This window comes from Scyliorhinus canicula, chromosome 2 (assembly GCF_902713615.1).
Source record: "Scyliorhinus canicula chromosome 2, sScyCan1.1, whole genome shotgun sequence".
In the NCBI taxonomy this organism is placed as follows: Eukaryota; Metazoa; Chordata; class Chondrichthyes; order Carcharhiniformes; family Scyliorhinidae; genus Scyliorhinus; species Scyliorhinus canicula.
The window spans coordinates 146,385,015-146,404,797 of NC_052147.1; the positions used below are offsets into that span (position 1 = coordinate 146,385,015).

The 19,783-nt window shown below is 52.1% G+C and overlaps 1 protein-coding gene across 1 annotated transcript in view; it reads right to left on the reverse strand.

The window, feature by feature from the left end:
* Positions 1–5,049: 5,049 nt before the first annotated feature.
* The window catches only part of LOC119959018 (putative methyltransferase DDB_G0268948), a 47,350-nt gene continuing 32,616 nt past the window's right edge, over positions 5,050–19,783 (reverse strand). The window contains exons 4-6 of the mRNA XM_038787568.1: positions 13,893–13,993; positions 7,085–7,222; positions 5,050–6,129 (exon numbers count right to left, since the gene is read on the reverse strand). Of these exons, the coding sequence (XP_038643496.1) occupies positions 6,042–6,129; positions 7,085–7,222; positions 13,893–13,993 (327 nt within the window). The 3' untranslated portion in view covers positions 5,050–6,041. The remainder of the gene's footprint in view (positions 6,130–7,084; positions 7,223–13,892; positions 13,994–19,783) is intronic.

Here is a 19,783-nt window from a genome sequence, read left to right on the forward strand (position 1 = left end):
CTTATCATGATAGCCATGATGTGGAGATGCCGGCGCTGGACTGGGGTGAGCACAGTAAGAAGTCTTACAACACCAGGTTAAAGTCCAACAGGTTTGATTCAAACACGAGCTTTCGGAGCACAGCTCCTTCCTCAGGTGAATGGAGAGGTGGGTTCCAGAAACATTTATATAGACAAAGTCAGAGATGCCAGACAATGCTTGGAATGCGAGCATTTGCAGGTAATCAAATCATTACAGATCCAGAGAGAGGGATAATCACAGGTTACAGAGGTGTAAATTGTCTCAAGCCCGAACAGTTGGTAGGATTTTGCAAGTCCAGGCCTGATGGTGGGGGGTGGATGTAGTGCGACATAAATCCAAGATCCCTGTTGAGGCCGCACTCATGCGTGCGGAACTTAGCTATACGTTTTTGCTCGGCAATTCTGCGTTGTCGCGTGTCCTGAAGACCGCCTTGGAGAACGCTTACCCGGAGATCAGAGGCTGAATGCCCTTGACTGCTGAAGTGTTCCCCGACTGGAAGGGAACATTCCTGCCTGGTGATTGTTGCACGATGCCCGTTCATTCGTTGTCGCAGTGTCTGCATGGTCTCGCCAATGTACCACGCTTCGGGACATCCTTTCCTGCAGCGTATGAGGTAGACTACATTGGTTGAGTCGCACGAGTATGTGCCGCGTACCTGGTGGCTGGTGTTACCACGTGTAATGGTGGTATCTGAGTCGATGATCTGGCATGTCTTGCAGAGATTGCCCTGGCAGGGTTGTGTGGTGTTGTGGTCGCTGTTCTGAAGGCTGGGTAATTTGCTGCAAACAATGGTTCGTTTGAGGTTGCGCGGTTGTTTGAAGGCCAGTAGTGGGGGTGTGGGGATGACCTTGGCAAGATGTTCATCTTCATTGATGATGTGTTGAAGGCTGCGAAGAAGATGTCGTAGTTTCTCCGCCCCAGGAAAGTACTGGACGACGAAGGGTATTCTGTCAGTGGTGTCCCGTGTGTGTCTTCTGAGGAGGTTGGTGCGGTTTTTTGCTGTGGCGCGTTGGAACTGTCAGGCATAGGGGGCCTTCTATGAACATGGAGACAAGGACAGCGGATGGAGGCAGCCTCTTGTAAGGACAGTAGTTTAGGGGCACTGTTGATGGCGTCTCTGCTGTTCTCGCCGGCCAGGTACTCGACGAGCCCAGTGGTGGTGGCGACCCTGAGGGTGTGGGGACAGTGGCGGCAGCACCTGAGGTTGGAGGGTGCCTTGGTTTGGGCGCCGATTTGTGGGAATCATAGATTTGCACCGGGGGGTGTACGCGGGTTTCCAGGGATGGCGGGGATCGAATGGTTTGGGGACCTATTTGTGGGAGGCAGCTTCTCGAGCCTTGAGGAACATAAGAACTAGGAGCAGGAGTAGGCCATCTGGCCCCTTGAGCCTGCTCCGCCATTCAATGAGATCATGGCTGATCTTTTGTGGACTCAGCTCCACTTTCCGGCCCGAACACCATAACCCTTAATCCCTTTGTTCTTCAAAAAACTATCTATCTTTACCTTAAAACATGTAATGAAGGAGCCTCAACTGCTTCACTGGGCAAGGAATTCCATAGATTCACAACCCTTTGGGTGAAGAAGTTCCTCCTAAACTCAGTCCTAAATCTACTTCCCCTTATATTGAGGCTATGTCCCCTAGTTCTGCTTTCACCCGCCAGTGGAAACAACCTGCCCGCATCAATCCTATCTATTCCCTTCATAATTTTAAATGTTTCTATAAGATCCCCCCTCATCCTTCTAAATTCCAACGAGTACAGTCCCAGTCTGCTCAACCTCTCCTCATAATCCAACCCCTTCAGATCTGGGATTAACCTAGTGAATCTCCTCTGCACACCCTCCAGTGCCAGTACGTCCTTTCTCAAGTAAGGAGACCAAAACTGAACACAATACTCCAGGTGTGGCCTCACTAACACCTTATACAATTGCAACATAACCTCCCTAGTCTTATACTCCATCCCTCTAGCAATGAAGGACAAAATTCCATTTGCCTTCTTAATCACCTGTTGCACCTGTAAACCAACCTTCTGTGACTCATGCACTAGCACACCCAAGTCTCTCTGCACAGCGGCATGCTTTAATATTTTATCGTTTAAACAATAATCCCGTTTGCTGTTATTCCTACCAAAATGGATAACCTCACATTTGTCAACATTGTATTCCATCTGCCAGACCCTAGCCCATTCACTTAACCTATCCAAATCCCTCTGCAGACTTCCAGTATTTAGAATTTAGAACAGTACAGCACAGAACAGGCCCTTCGGCCTTCGATGTTGTGCCGAGCAATGATCACCCTACTCAAATCCACGTATCCACCCTATACCCGTAACCCAACAACTCCCCCCCCCCTTAACCTTACTATTAGGACACTACAGGCAATTTAGCATGGCCAATCCACCTAACCCGCACATCTTTGGACTGTGGGAGGAAACCGGAGCACCCGGAGGAAACCCACGCACACACGGGGAGGACGTGCAGACTCCACACAGACAGTGACCCAGCCGGGAATCGAACCTGGGACCCTGGAGCTGTGAAGCATTGATGCTAACCACCATGCTACCCTGCTGCCCTAAAGTATCCTCTGCACTTTTCGCTTTACCACTCATCTTAGTGTCATCTGCAAACTTGAACACATTGCCCTTGGTCCCCAACTCCAAATCATCTATGTAAATTGTGAACAATTGTGGGCCCAACACGGATCCCTGAGGGACACCACTAGCTACTGATTGCCAACCAGAGAACCACCCAGGAACTGGAAGAGGAGTATGAGCTGCCCAGCGGAAATTAGTTTCGGTACTTACAGGTACGGGATTATGTGAGGAAGCAGGTGTTTCCTTTTCCCGACCTGCCGCCCTGGGGCTGCAGGAGAAGGTGGTGTCGAAAACAGGAGTTGGCGAGGATATGGTGTCGGGAGTTGTTAAGGAATTAATGGATTGGGAGGGAGGGGGAAGAGTTGGGGGAAGGAGGTGCTGGCTGGGTTATGGGAGGAGGCTCTGAGGAGAGTGAATGCATCCTCTTTGTGTGTTAGGATTAGCCTTATTCAATTCAGTGTAGTCCACAGGGTGTTTATGCCGGTGGCCAGAATGAGAAGGTTCTTTGAGGGGACAGAGGACAGGTGTGGGCACTGCGCATGGGGGCCCACAAGCCATGTCCACATGTTTTGGGCTTTGTCCGAAGCTGGAGGGATTCTGGCGGGGAGGGTCACTAACGTTATCTCCAAGGCATTGAAGGTGAAAGTTACGTTGAGTCCAGAAGTGACGATTTTCGGAGTGTCAGAAGACCCGGGAGTCCAGAGGGCGAGAGAGGTCGACGTCTTGGCCTTTGCCTCCCTGGTAGCCCGGAGACGGATTTTGCTGGAGTGCAGGGACCGGCAAAGCCGGGTCTGTGGGTGAGTGACCTCCTGAAATTTCTTCAGCTAGAAAAAAATCAAGTTCGCCTTGAGAGGGTGTGTGTGTGGGGGGGGGGGGGGTTGCGTGCAGATGGAAACCGTTTATTGACTTATTCAAGGATAGTTAATGTGTCAGCAGTGAGGGATGGGGAGTTATAGGGGGTAATAATGGGGGAGGCAGGGTGAGTGGAGGGGAATGGCAGAGATGGTGGGGCACTGGGGTGTTATTCATTTGTTATGAGACTTCCTGCTTGTTCTCTTTTTTGGTTTTGGTTGTGTTTCAAGTATATAAATGCCTTAATATTTTTTTTAAATTCTAAAAACAGGAGCCTGGCCAACCACACTCATGTTCTGGTCCTGCCCCAGGCTCAGGGAGTTCAGAACGGCCTTTTCCAAGGTTATGCCCAAGGTGGTGGGGGTCGAGATGGAGTTGTGCCCGTCTGTGGTGGCCTTCGGGGTGCCAGAGCATCCAGAGCTCTGGACAGGGAAAGGGGCCGACGCCCTGGCCTTTGCCTCACTGATCGCCAGGTTGAGACCTCTGTTAGGTTGGAAGTCAGCAGCACAGCCTAGAGCATTCGAATGGCTTGCTATCTGGCTGAGTTCCTGAAAAGGTGGGTTACGAAATGAGGGGGTAGAAAAGTGTGGGTAGTGAACGCCGCCTAGGTGAAAGGAGCTTGCAAACGGCAAGAAGGGGGAGGAGGGTCGCTTTACAGGAGGGGACACAAGCCCGTCCCACACAGGCCAAACCAGGAAGATGGACATGGCCTGACCTCTCTCAAAAACTTAAGGGGGGAACAGGACTCCCGACCCACTCCCCCACCAGCAAAACAAAGACAATCTGTAAACGAGGTTAAGGGTCCTGACAATGACTGTAAATATGTGGGTAAAGCTGGGTGTAACTCTTGCCACTAAGCTCTAAGAGTCCCAGTAAGACCGCTTCAAAAAATTGCATAATACACATGAACAGCAACATAAAAAATGTAGGATAGAACTGGGACCCCTGTCACACACGGCAATAGCTTGGAGTTCATGTGTGGTCGTTACTATTGTATTGATTATGACCGTTGATGTTCCTGTATTTTTGTTCTTTTTTCTGTAAAGTACTGACACACACACACACATATTCACTCACGTAGTCACTCACACACACAAATTCAGACATACACACATTCTCACCATCTCACACTCACTGACCCACACACACATACACACAAACATGGAGAATGGGGAGGACGGTAGTGGAATGGGACAGGGTATTGCATGGGATAGAGACGAGGGGGGGAGATGTGAGAGGAAAAGTGGATGATCTGGCTCTTCAAACACGAGTCAAAATGGCGTCGCCCGGGTTCTCATCATACCCACCGTCAACACAATCAACACCCAACTCAGAAATAAGGTATTAATGGGCTGCCTACGTTAAAACTGACAGACAGGCTGAGATTAACTCCGATCTGTCTAGTATTCCAGAACTTCCTGTTCCCAACATGCCTCTGAATTAGTCCCAGTGGGGAAATTCCTTTTCTCTGTCCCATTTTAGAGGCTTATTAAACAGATCTGTCACATCTCTCACCTGCATCACTTCACAGAACATAACAACACCACAGAAAATGATGTTTGCAGTCAAATTTAAAACTAAAACATTTAAAGGAATGAGTTCAGTGTGCTGTATTTGTAAAAGATGTTTGGAACAGAATGGCTAAAGCTGCAAACAATCAAGATTTAATATAAGTTTGCATGAATTAACTATGATTTACCTGTGAATAATAGTAAGCTGGACAGTCCCTGAAAGGATGGGGATGGGTGGGTTTGGGTAGTTGATTGATTTAGTTAAGGGCTTGTTCTTAGGCAGTTCCTCCAGATTGAGAATGACTTGCTACCACTCTGGTTCAATGGGCTGAGATGGCTGATAAGCCCAATGCTTGATCTGCAAACTCTGCCACACTCAGGGCAGGTGGTGCTTGAAGGACCGGCTCGTGGGTTGTTGGGAGATTTCTGCATTCCCTCCAAAGTCTTGACCTCATCCCTGAACTTCCCCATTGAAGTCTCTCAACGTGCTTGGTTCCTTCCTGAATGAACCCTCTGCAGTTTGGTCGGCCCCCATGCGGGGACTCCCGGGAGTCGGCTGGGATGTCCTCTCAGCATCCCGGAAATGATAAGCCTTCCGCCTGGGAATCTCCAGCTGTGACAGAGATCAGAGTGGAACGGTGGCATCAGGAATCTGGCCTCAGGTACAAGGGTCAGTTGAAGCCGGTGTTGGGGAATAGGGAGGCAGACCAGCACTCCAGCCAGGTTCAGAGACACTCCTTGCCTGCTTGGCAAAAGCTGCATGTCACCCAGGGGAGAGGTTCCACTTGGGGAGTGGGCCAGGCTTCATACTAGAGCAGTCATTCAAGGCTGCTGGCAGGAAGCAATTCCTCATACAACAATGGTCCAAACCATATACTGTCCCTCTGAAGATTAACTCCCCCCTCCCCCCACCACCAACCCCCATCCAATTGTGCATCTTGCTTGTGTTCAATCACCAAAGGTTCATTGAGAAAAACAGATTTGACATCCCACTTAAGGGACTGGAGAAAGCTTCTTGATGCGACTGGCTTGGGAGACATGGTCGCTCGGTGTCCGTAGGCCTCATTCAAGGTTTGCTTGCCAGTAAGCAGAAAGCAGTCCACTTCGCTTCCAACACAGTTTCGTTGGAAGTCGCTCCCATAGCCTGCTGAATACTGAAAAGAAACAAAAATGGAATGACTGGAACTGTCGTTAACCCACATCTTCTTATTAAGGGGCAATTTAGCGTGGCCAATCCACCTACACTGCACACCTTTGGGTTGTGAGGCCCACGCAGACACGGGTAGAATGTGCAAACTCCACATGGACAACGACCCAGGGCCGGGATCAAACCCGGGTCCTCAGCGCCGTGAGGCAGCAGTGCTAACCACTGAGCCCTGTCTCCTCCTTCAAGTGGATTTAAAAGATTTTTTTTGAAGGAGAGCTTCAGAATTCTCTCCAGTGCCCTGGCCACTCTTGATCTCTCTGCTAACATCAGCAGAGCAGATTATCTATTCGTTGTCTTACTGACATTCATTGGCATCTTGTAGATTGGCTCTCATGTTTCCGACATTCCAACAAACTTTACACCTCAAAGGTACCATGTTGTCTGGAAATGCTGTGGGATGTCCTGGGTTCGTGATCGGTGCTATCAAAATGCTTATTTCTTCCTTTCTCTGTTCCTGCCATCTCCGGTTTTAACACCCATCTCCTAAGCCTCAGACTGCTGATGGGGGGAGAGCCTCAGTCAACCCCTCAACACACATGAACCCACCCTCCCCAAGTTACAATTGAGCCTTTCCCTAATCGGCGACTTGATAAACTCTCATTTTAGTCAATAATTACTTATTGCCCTGACAACCATATTCTGAGGCGTGAGATTGGCTTTTCCACTGAATCCCGCCTGTATGTTCTTTCCAGATTTTGGGTGCAGTGAACGGTGGGTCGTAATGCTCACCTCATAAACTATTCACTTAAAATGACTGTCAAAGAATAATGCCACCCACGCTTGTCCAGAAGTCTGACCCCTCCAAGGCCCATTCAACAATTATGTTCAACTCGTCTTCCATTGAAGCCCTTAGTGGTGGTGAGCTGATCAAGGTAAATTCCTACTATCATTATCACTCTTACTTTTGCTCCATTCTTTCAATGGAGGCCTTCGCACGTTCTGGATCTTTCTTCCGAAACGTCTGGTAGTAAGATAAGGATTCGAAGAATCCTTTGATCCAAGAGATTGACACATGTTGCTTGAATGAAATATCATCAACTCTGGCGAGTGAAAGAAAGAGAAACCGTTTATCAATGAAAAAGTACAAAATGCTGGAAACACTCTGCCAGTCAGGCAGTATCTGTGAAGAGGGATAGAGACTTCTCCTGGGATTTTCAACACCCCCACCTCTTTACCAAAGAAAACTGGTAAAGAGAAAGGGGGGAGTATATACTATTTTCTCTCTTATTACACTCGCTCCCAGCAAAAGTAAGCCCATCGGAGAGGAGTTGCATAAAAGCGGGGAGGAGGAGAGAAAATAATTAAGAAATAAATAAATAAAATAAAGGGGTAAAGGAAAGAAGGGGGGGGGAAAATAAATTTTAAAAAAAATAATAATAAATAAAATAAAAATAGGGTGCGGAAAAGGGGGGAAAAGAAAAACAAGGGGAGAAGAAAAGATGAAAGGGAAGGGGGAGAAAAAAATGCCAGAAGGCAGCCAAGAGAAAGGGGGCACCGGAAGTAAACGGGGCAAAGGGCAAGCCAGCTCGGGCGAACGAATCAGCACACGAAGCGGCGGGAAGGATGTATCGCCGCATCAAAAAGAGCTGGACAGACAAGTACCCTCTCCCCTGGGGTTAGAGGGGGGCGTGAATTGGAAGGCAGCCTTTGCCGAGGTGGTGAGGGAGCAGCTGCAGGCAATAAAGGCAGAGTTGAAAGCAGACGCAGAGGCCGCAGTACAGGCAGCAGTGACCAGGGCCATGTCAGGGGTGCAGCAGGCTCTGACCAGATTGGAGGAGAAAGTGGATGCCCAAGGGGAGAAACTGGAAGCCCATGAGGCAACCATTAAAGAGCTGGAGAAAGCAGCGACCGACATGAGCGACCGGGTCACGGCCCTGGAGAGGGAAGTGGCGAGACTGGGTGCAACACAGGGGAGCCTGAAGGGCAGGGTAGACGACCAGGAGAACAGCTCGAGAAGGGAAAATGTTAGGATAGTGGGCCTGCCAGAGGGGATCGAGGGCAGAAATCCCACAACATTCGTGGCTGCGATGCTGGGCTCCTTAGTGGGGGGGGGGGACACTTTTCCCACCCCACCAGAAATGGACAGAGCTCATCGGTCACTGCGCCCGAAGCCCAAGACAGGGGAACAACCGAGAGCAGTCATAGCCAAACTACACCGGTACCGGGATAGGGAGACAAACCTGCGCTGGGCCAAGGAAAATAGAGCCTGCAAATGGAACGGGCACGCCATCCGAGTCTACGAGGATCTTGGAGCGGACATAGCTAAGAGACGGGCTGAGTTCAACAGAGCGAAAGCAGCTCTCTACAAGAACAAAGTGCGTTTTGGTATGCTGTACCCAGCAAAACTCTGGGTCACATACCAAAACAAGGAATATTTCTTTACAGCCCCTGCTGAGGCGAATAGGTTCGTCGAGGAGCATGGGCTGGAAAAACGCCATGGGAGGTAGGGACGAGGGGCCCATGGCAAGGAGAAACGACATGCCGACGGGGGGGTGGGGAGGGGCAAGGCAAAGCCAGCCCCCTCCCCCCCGGCAGGAACACCCAGAACAAAAAACAACCCACTGCCCAAGGGACCGCTCCAGGTGGAAGGCCAGGCCCCAGCACGAGGGAACGGGAGTATTGGAGAAGGGAGAGGAGAAGCGAGACAGCAACCTCCGAGAGGGGAGCCACTGTGCTAGCAGGAAAGCTAACGATGGGGGCACGCAACAAAGCAGGGCCACAGCGCACCCCCAACAGGGGGGAAGGCGCCAGGCAGGGGAGGGGGAGGATCACCCATCAAAGTCGGGAGAGCAAATGGGAACAGGAATAGGGGATAGAGGGGCAAAGGAGGGGTACACAGGGGAGGGGGGAAAAGGGAGAGAGCGGGGGGGGGGGGGGGGGGGGGGGGGGGACACCCGGGGTGCGAGAGACCAGGGAAGGGAAATGCAGGGACAAAGGGACAAAAGAGGCCAGAAAAGGAACAGGGCCACAAAGTGCCACAAACAAGGGCTCGAAACAGGGAACCGCTGCAAGCACCCACCCAGTACGGTCTGTGGGCGAAGGGGCCTCCCGGAGTGCAGGGGACTACCCGCGTGGCGGACACACAGTGGACGGCCATGGCGGGTGCCCCCGGGACAAGGGGAAACCCCGGAGCGCAGAGACCCGACCGCATGGGGAGAGCAGTGATAGTGGCCATCCTGGACGGCCCCCTAACAAAGGGAAACCCCAGAGGGCAGGGGCGCGTCCACCGGTCAAATATGGTTAATCCCACAGGAGCGAGGGGGCAGAAGCCCCCCACCAGGATAGTCACCTGGAACGTAAGGGGACTTAATGGCCCAGTGAAGAGATCTAGAGTCCTCACCCACCTCAGAAACATGAGGGCCGACATAGTCTTCCTCCAAGAGACACACCTGAGGGAGCAGGACCAACTGCGGGTAAGAAAGGGCTGGGTGGGACAAACCTATCATTCCTGTTATGGGACAAGGGCCAGGGGGGTGGCGATCCTGATTGGCAAGAGGACAATGTTTAGGGCGACAAAGACGATTACAGACCCAGGGGGGGCGGTATGTCATGGTCAGCGGGGCCCTGGATGGGGCGCCGGTAGTTCTAGTCAACGTGTACGCGCCCAACTGGGACGACACGAGCTTCATCCAAAAGACCATGGCAGAAATCCCGGACATAGCGACGCACCGACTAATCATGGGGGGGACTTCAACTGTGTACAGGACCCAAAGACGGACAGATCAAACCCCAGAACGGGGAAAACCTCAAACATGGCATGGGAACTCAGTCACTATATGGAGCAGATGGGAGCAGTAGACCCCTGGAGATTCGCCCACCCGGGGGAGAAAGAATTCTCTTTCTTCTCCCCAGTACACAACGTGTACACCAGAATTGACTTCTTTATGGTGGGGAAAACGGTGCTTCCAGGGATAGACAAGGTGGAATACTCCGCAATTGTGATATCAGACCACGCTCCACACTACATGGACGTGCGGCTGGAGACGGGAAGGGCCCAGCGCCCCACATGGAGGTTGGACGGTGCCTTACTAGCTGACAAGGCCTTCAGCGAAAGGATAGCGCGGGCCATAGCGGAGTACACGGAGAACAACCAAAACAGGGAGGTCTCACCCTCCACGTTCTGGGAAGCGCTTAAGGCCGTACTAAGAGGGGAAATCATTGCCTACAAAGCGCAAAGAGATAGGGAGGAAAGGGTGGCTAGGCAGAAGCTGGTCGACTCCATACTGGAGGTAGACCGTAAATACTCCGAGGCCCCGACCGTAGAGCTCCTGGCGGAGAGAAAAGAATTACAAAGGAACTTTGACCTGCTCTCCACCAGGAAAGCAGTACACCAACTCCGCCAGGCACGCGGGGCCCTGTACGAACACGGAGACAAAGCCAGCCACCTGTTGGCACACCAGCTGAGAAAGCAGGCAGCCAGCAGAGAAATTGCGCAAATCAGAGGTACCAGAGGCACGTGGGAAACAGAACCAGAGAGGATCAACAAAACCTTCAAGGCCTTCTACCAAGAGCTGTACACCTCAGAGCCCCCAACGGGGAAGGCTGGGATGAACCGGTTTCTTGATGGACTGGACATACCAGTCGTGGGAGAGGGCAGAAAAAGGGATCTGGAAGCACCACTAGCACTGGGAGAGATCATGGAGAGCATTAGCTCCATGCAGACGGGGAAGGCGCCGGGACCGGACGGATTCCCGGGGGACTTCTACAAAAAATTCGCGACAGCGCTGGCCCCGCACCTGCGGGAGATGTTCACAGACTCGCTAGCTAGGGGCACACTGCCACCCACGTTAGCACAGGCCTCAATCTCGCTGATACCTAAGAAAGACAAAGACCCAACGGAATGTGGGTCATACAGACCCATATCTCTGCTGAACGCAGACGCCAAAATACTGGCCAAAATCCTAGCCAAAAGGCTAGAAGACTGTGTACCTGAGGTGGTCACAGAGGACCAGACGGGCTTCGTCAAAGGTAGACAGCTTACCGCGAACATCAGGCGCCTGCTGAACGTGATAATGACCCCCTCCGGGGAGAGAACACAAGAGGTGATCGTCTCCCTGGACGCAGAAAAGGCCTTCGACAGAGTCGAATGGAAATACCTCATAGAGGTACTGGAGCGGTTCGGGCTTGGAACAGGGTTCACCGCTTGGGTAAAGCTCCTATATAACGCCCCCATGGCGAGTGTACGGACCAACAACACCAACTCCCAATACTTCCAGCTGCACAGGGGCACCAGACAAGGATGCCCACTGTCCCCGCTGCTGTTCGCACTAGCAATCGAACCGCTAGCAATCGCGCTCAGGGCAGCAAAAAATTGGAGGGGGATCCGAAGGGGAGGTAGAGAGCACAGAGTCTCACTCTATGCGGATGATCTGCTCCTCTATATCTCGGACCCACAAAGCAGCATGGACGGAATCATCGCGCTCCTGAAAGAGTTTGGAGCCTTCTCGGGCTACAACTCAACATGAGCAAAAGTGAGATCTTCCCAGTACACCCGCAAGAGGGGGGGGGGGGGGGGGGGGGGGGGGGGGCCAGCACTAAAGGGGCTGCCGTTCAAACAAGCCCGACATAAATTCCGCTACCTGGGGATCCAAATAGCCCATGACTGGAAAGGGATCCACAAATGGAACCTCACCAGCCTGGCGGAGGAAGTTAAAAAGGACCTGCAAAGATGGAACACACTCCCGCTCTCCCTCGCGGGGAGAGTCCAGACGATCAAAATGAACGTACTGCCCAGGTTCCTCTTCCTGTTTAGATCCATTCCGATCTACATCCCCAAGGCCTTTTTCAAAGTGCTGGACAAGCTTATCATGGCGTTCGTATGGGGGGGTAAAAATGTTAGGATCCCAAAGAAGGTCCTACAAAAAACAAAATCCAGGGGGGGGCTAGCCCTCCCGAATCTACAATTCTACCACTGGGCGGCAACAGCCGAGCGAGTAAGGGGATGGATCCAGGAGCCAGAAGCCGAGTGGGTACGGGCGGAGGAGGCCTCCTGCATGGGAACCTCCCTCCGGGCCCTCGCCACGGCAGAACTCCCATCCCCACCCAAAAAACACTCCAGCAGCCCAGTGGTGACAGCCACCCTCCAATCCTGGAACCAACTGCGGCAGCAATTTGGCCTGTACAAAATGTCGGACAAGGCTCCCATCTGCAACAACCATAGGTTCAAACCAGCACTGACTGACGCCACCTTCAAAAGGTGGAGACAGGACGGGGGTACACTGACAGTCAGGGACCTATACACGGACGACAGGATCGCAACACTGGACGAACTGACAGAGAAATTTCAGCTAGCTGGGGGGAACGAGCTACGGTACCTGCAGCTCAAAAACTTCCTACGAAAGGAGACAAGGACGTACCCACAACCGCCACGACAGACACTACTGGAAGACCTACTGGACGCAAGTATCCTAGAGAAAGGGAACTGTAGTGACATGTATGGCCGACTGGTAGATAGGGACGACACCGTACTGGACGCAACAAGAAGGAAATGGGAGGATGACCTGGGGATGGAGATAGGGTGGGGACTCTGGAGCGAAGCACTGCATAGGGTCAAATCCACCTCCACGTGCGCAAGGCTCAGCCTGACGCAACTAAAAGTGGTACATAGAGCCCACTTAACGAGAAACCGTATGAGTAGGTTCTTCCCGGAGGTGGAGGACAGATGTGAGCGGTGCCAAAGAGGCCCGGCCAACCACACCCACATGTTCTGGTCTTGCCCCAGACTTGTGGAGTACTGGACAGCCTTCTTCGAGGCTATGTCCAAAGTGGTGGGGGTGAGGGTGGAGCCATGCCCGATAGTGGCGGTCTTCGGGGTTTCAGACCAGCCAGATCTATTCCTGGGGAGGAGGGCGGACGCCCTTGCCTTTGCCTCCCTGATCGGCCCGCCATAGAATCCTGTTTGGCTGGCGGTCAGCAGCACCGCCCAGAGCTGCAGACTGGCTGTCCGACCTCTCGGAATCTCTCCAAATGGAGAAAATCAAATTCGCCATCCGAGGGTCGGACGACGGCTTCCACAGAACGTGGGAGCCATTCATGCAACTGTTCCGGGACCTGTTTGTGGCCAACGTACAAGAGGAAGAATAGTCGGGTGGCCAAGAATCGGGAAAATGGACGGGAATCGGGGGAAGGTAGCCGGGGGGGGGGGGGGTTACGGGCTCGTTATGGGGGTTTGATGACAAGCCAAGGCCCAAAACCAAACTATAAATGAATGCCTATAAACATGTGCCTCGGCCATACTGGGGAATAAAAAATATGTATGCTGGCTAAAGGGGGCGGCCACAATTGTTGTTATGAAGATGCTTACCTGTAAATATTCATGTTAAATTTTTGTGTTTTCTTTTTTTTTTCCTCTCTAATAATTTGTAATCTGTCATATATAAAATATGAAAACTCAATAAAAAACATTTTTTTTAAAATGAAGTAATGTGACTTCCGATATATGTGAACAGACACACCCTGAGAGCCATACCTCAGTGTACTAACTGGGAACCCAACGAATGTTACAGATTGATAATCCAAGCAGATTGCGAGGTCAATTGAGATGTTTAATGTAGATAAAGACAAGCTATTTCCTCTGGTGAGGGGAGTCCAGAACAAGGGGGCAGACGTTATTAAAACTCAGTCATTAAGAGGCGATAATCACCAAGCACCTCTTCACCAATTTATTGAATCTTAGCTGAAAGTTTATCAATTATATTTATCTGGTCTCACCTTTCCTTATCAGGAAATGTTATGGCATGATATATTTCCTTATATTCATTCTGAACGATATGACATTTTTCACTCTGGTAGGGTCCAAGGGTTTTAAACATCTGTAAGCAAGAAATATAAGAGCAAACTGGTCATCATAATGATCGCCAAAAAATGATACGAATATGAGCTACAAGGAGAGTGTCCCCCACCCCCACTATCCCCCACCTCATGACAGAAAAATGACTGAAGAACTGTGGTGACCCAGCCAATCCTGACCTCCTGCCCAATCCTGACCTCCAGCCCAATCCTGACCTCCTGCCCAATCCTGACCTCCGCCCGATCCTGACCTCCCGCCCGATCCTGACCTCCCGCCCGATCCTGACCTCCCGCCCGATCCTGACCTCCTGCCCGATCCTGACCTCCACCCCAATCCTGACCTCCTCCCCAATCCTGACCTCCTCCCCAATCCTGACCTCCTCCCCAATCCTGACCTCCTCCCCAATCCTGACCTCCTCCCCAATCCTGACCTCTGCCCAATCCTGACCTCTGCCCAATCCTGACCTCCTCCCCAATCCTGACCTCTTACCCATTCTTGACCTCCCGTCCTATCCTGACATCCAGCCCAATCCTGACCTCCTGCCCAATCCTGACCTCCAGCCCAATCCTGACCACCTGCCCAATCCTGACCTCCACCCCAATCCTGACCTCCTCCCCAATCCTGACCTCCTGCCCAATCCTGACCTCCTGCCCAATCCTGACCTCTGCTCAATCCTGACCTCCCGCCCAATCCTGACCTCCTCCCCAATCCTGACCTCCTCCCCATTCCTGACCTCTGCCCAATCCTGACCTCTCACCCAATCCTGACCTCTCACCCAACCTTGACCTCCCACCCTATCCTGACCTCCAGCCCAGTCCTGACCTCCAGCCCAATCCTGACCTCTGCCCAAACCTGACCTCCTCCCCAATCCTGACCTCTCACCCATTCTTGACCTCCCGTCCTATCCTGACATCCAGCCCAATCCTGACCTCCTGCCCAATCCTGACCTCCAGCCCAATCCTGACCACATGCCCAATCCTGACCACATGCCCAATCCTGACCACATGCCCAATCCTGACCTCCGCCCAATCCTGACCACCTGCCCAATCCTGACCTCCTACCCAATCCTGACCTCCCACCCGATCCTGACCGCTGCCCAATCCTGACCTCCTGCCCAATCCTGACCTCCAGCCCAATCCTGACCACATTCCCAATCCTGACCTCTGCCCAATCCTGACCTCCTCCCCAATCTTGACCTCCCGTCCTATCCTGACCTCCTACCCGATCCTGACCGCTGCCCAATCCTGACTTCCTCCCCAAACCTGACCTCTCACCCAATCCTGACCTCCTCCCCAATCTTGACCTCTGCTCAATCCTGACCTCCACCCAATCCTGACCTCCTCCCCAAACCTGACCTCTCTCCCAATCCTGACCTCCTCCCCAATCTTGATCTCCCATCCTAGCCTGACCTCCAGTCCAATCCTGACCCCCTGCCCAATCCTGACCTCCCGTCCTCTCCTGACCACCTGCCAATCCTTTTTTTAAAAATAAATTTAGATTACCCAATTATTTTTTCCAATTAAGGGCCAATTTAGCGTGGCCAATCCACCTACTCTGCACATTTTTGGGTTGTGGGGGCGAAACCCACGCAGACACGGGGAGAATGTGCAAACTCCACACGGACAGTGACCCAGAGCCGGGATCGAACCTGGGACCTCAGCGCCGTGAGGCGGTTGTGCTAACCACTAGGCCACCGTGCTGCCCCCCACCTGCCAAACCTGACCACCTCCCTAATCCTGACCTCCTCCCCAGTCCTGACCTCTCACCCAACCCTGACCTCCTCCCCAATCTTGACCTCCCGTCCTATCCTGACCTCCAGCCCAACCCTGACCTCTGCCCAATCCTGGCCTCCTTCCCAATCCTGACCTCCTCCCCAATCCTGGCCTCCAGTCCAATCCTGACCTCCACCCCAATCCTGACCTCCCGTCCTATCCTGACCTCCAGCCCAATCCTGGCCTCCTCCCCAATCCTGACCTCCTCCCAATCCTGACCACCTGCCCAATCCTGACCTCCTCCCAATCCTGACCTCCGCCCAATCCTGACCTCCTCCCCACTCCTGACCACCAGCCCAATCCTGACCTCCAGCCCATTCCTGACCTCCTGCCCAATCCCGACCTCCTGCCCAATCCTGACCCCCTCCCCAATCCTGACCTCCTGCCCAATCCTGACCTCCGCCCAATCCTGACCACCTGCCCAATCCTGACCTCCTCCCAATCCTGACCACCTGCCCAATCCTGACCTCCTCCCAATCCTGACCTCCGCCCAATCCTGACCTCCTCCCCAATCCTGACCTCCTGCCCGATCCTGACCTCCTCCCCATTCCTGACCTCCACCCAATCCTGACCTCCGCCCCAATCCTGACCTCCGCCCAATCCTGACCTCCTCCCAATCCTGACCACCTGCCCAATCCTGACCTCCTCACAATTCTGACCTCCGCCCAATCCTGACCTCCGCCCAATCCTGACCTCCTCCCAATCCTGACCACCTGCCCAATCCTGACCTCTGCCCAATCCTGACCTCCCCCCCAATCCTGACCTCCCGCCCGATCCTGACCTCCCGCCCGATCCTGACCTCCCGCCCGATCCTGACCTCCCGCCCGATCCTGACCTCCAGCCCAATCCTGACCTCCCGTCCTATTCTGACCTCCTGCCCAATCCTGACCTCTCACCCAATCTTGACCACCCGTCCTATCCTGACATCCACCTCAATTCTGACCTCCAGCCCAATCCTGACCTCCTGCCCAATCCTGACCTCCTGCCCAATCCTGACCTCCTCCCCAATCCTGACATCCTGCCCAATCCTGACCTCCTGCCCAATCCTGACCTCCTGCCCAATCCTGACCTCCACCCAATCCTGACCTCCAGCCCAATCCTGACCTCCAGCCCAATCCTGGCCTCCTACCCAATCCTGACCTCCTGCCCAATCCTAACCTCTCACCAAATCTTGACCTCCCGCCCTATCGTGACCTTCGCCCAATCCTGACCTCCCGCCCTATCCTGACCTCCATCCAATCCTGACCTCCACCCAATCCTGACCTCCGACCCGATCCTTACCTCTGTTCAATTCTGACCTCCACCCAATCCTGACCTCCCGCCCAATCCTGACCTCTCACCCAATATTAACCTCCCGCCCTATCAAGACCTCCGCCCAATCCTGACATCCCACCCTATCCTGACCTCCACCCAATCCTGACCTCCCACCCGATCCTGCCCTCTGCCCAATCCTGACCTCCCGCCCAATCCTGACCACCCGTCTAATCCTGACCTTCCGTCCAATCCTGACCTCCCTGCCAGTCCTGACCATCCGTCCAATTCTGACCACCCACCCAATCCTGACCTCCCGTCCAATCCTGACCTCCCGTCCAATCCTGACCTCCCGTCCAATCCTGACCTCCCGGCCGATCCTGACCTCCCGCCCAATCCTGACCACCCGTCTAATCCTGACCTTCCGTCCAATCCTGACCTCCCTGCCAATCCTGACCTCCCGTCCAATTCTGACCACCCACCCGATCCTGACCTCCCACCCGATCCTGACCTCCCACCCGATCCTGACCTCCCATCCAATTGATTGCATTCACGCTGCTGGCAGAGAGGAAAAAGGTACAATTGGAATTTAGTGGGAAGCAGAGGATTGGGAAGCCTTTAAAAGCGAGCAGAGGACAACGAAAAAAACCAGAAGTGGGGAGAAGATGAAATATGAGTGTAAGCTAGCTAGTTATATAAAAGAAGATATCAAGAGTTTTTAAAAGGTAAGAGAGAGGCAAGAGTACATAATGGACCACTGGAAAATGAGGCTGGAGAAGTAATAATAGGAAACAAAGAAATGGCAGGGGCACTGAATAGTTAATTTGCATCAGTCTTTATGATGGAAGACACCAGTGGAAAACAGAACTTTCGGAGAATTGGGGGGCAGAGGCGAGTGCAGTGGCCATCACCACGGAGAAGATTCTGGGGTAACTGAAAGGCTTGAAGTGAATAAATCACTGAACCAGATGGACTACACCCCAGAGTTCTAAAAGAGATACCTGAGGAGATTATGGAGCAATTGGTGGTGATCTTTCAGGAATAACTGGAGGCAGGGAGAGTCCCAGAGGACTGTAAAATGGTGAATGTAACACCCTTGTTTAAGAAGGAAGAAGGCAGAAGATGGGAAATTGTAGGCCGGTTAACCTGAATGTGGCCATTGGTAAGATTTTACAGTCCATTATTAAAGCGGAGTTCTTAGAGTAAAATAGGCTTTGTCAAGGGGAGGTCACGTCTGTCAAATCTGTTAGAATTCTTTGAGGAGGTAAGAAGGAAGTTGGACAAAGGAGAACCATTGGATGTGATCTATTTAGATTTCCAGAAGGCCTTTGACAAGAGAAAAGATTGACTTAATACAGGGTAGGTCCATTCAAAAGTCTGATGGCAACAGGGAAGAAGCTGTTCTTGAGTCGGTTGGTAAGTGACCTCAAACTTTGTATCTTTTTCCTGACGGAAGAGGTGGAAGAGAGTATGTCCAGGGTGCGTGGGGTCTTTAGTTATGCTGCTTGTGTTTCCGAGGCAGCGGGAATTATAGACAGAGTCAACGGATGGGAGGCTGGCTTGAATGATGGACTGGGCTACATTCATGACTTTTTGTCGCTTCCTGCGGTCTTGGGCAGAGCAGGAACCATACCAAGCTAATAGTCAGTCTTCTTGTTTTTGCTACCAAATTGGATAACCTTACATTTCTCCAAATTATAGTGCATCTGCCATTCATTTGTTCACTCACTCAACTTGCCTAAATCACACTGAATGATCTCTGCATCCTCTTTTCAGCTCACCCTCCCACCCAACTTGCTGTCATCTGCAAATTTGGAGATATGACATTTTGCTCCCTCCTCTAAATCAGTAATATATATTGTGAATAGCTGAGATCCTAGCACCAATCCCTGCAGTACCCCACTAGTTACTGCATGCCAACGTGAAAAAGAGCCATTAATTCCTACTCTTTGTTTCCTGTCTGTCAACCAGTTTTCTATCCATCACAATACAGTACCCCCAATCGCATGCGCTGTAATTTTACACAATAATCTTTTATGCGGGACTTTGTCAAAAGCCTTCTGAAAGTCCAAATAAACCACATTCACTTGCTCCCCTTCATCAATTCTACTTGTTACACCCTCGAAGAATTCCAATATATTTGTCAAGCATGATTTCCCCTTCATAAATCCATGCTGACTCTGTTCAATCCTGCTACTGTTTTCTAAGTGCTCTTCTACAAGACCTTTGATAATGGATTCTAGAATAGTGCGCGGGGGGAGGGTGGGGGGGCATATGGAACATAGACTGTCTTTGTCGGCGGATGATTTATTATTGTATGTGCCAGAGCCGAGTGCTCCGATGGGGCGTATACTGGAGCTGCTCCGAAAATTTGGGTCCTTTTTGGGGTATGAATTAAATTTAGACAAAAGTGAATATTTTGTGGTGCCCCGGGGCCAGGGGTAGGGGGAGGGACTGCCATTTCGTAGGGCGGTGAACCACTTTAGATATCTGAGGGTGCAGGTGGCGCGGGACTGGGGGGCGGGGCTCCGTAGGTATTATCTTACTAGCTTGACTGGGAATGGCCTTCCTCTGTTGCTGGCAGGTCAGGTGCAGGCGATTAAAATGAATATGTTACCATGGTTTTTGTATCTATCAGTGCCTGATGATCTTTTTACCAAATGCGCTTTTCAAGGAGATGGAGAAGTTGATTACCTGTTTATTTGGGGCGAGGGGGAAAGGTAGCCATGGTTAGGAAGGTAGTTCTGCAGAGAGGACACTCTGGCATTTGAGCCACTAGCCATCACTCT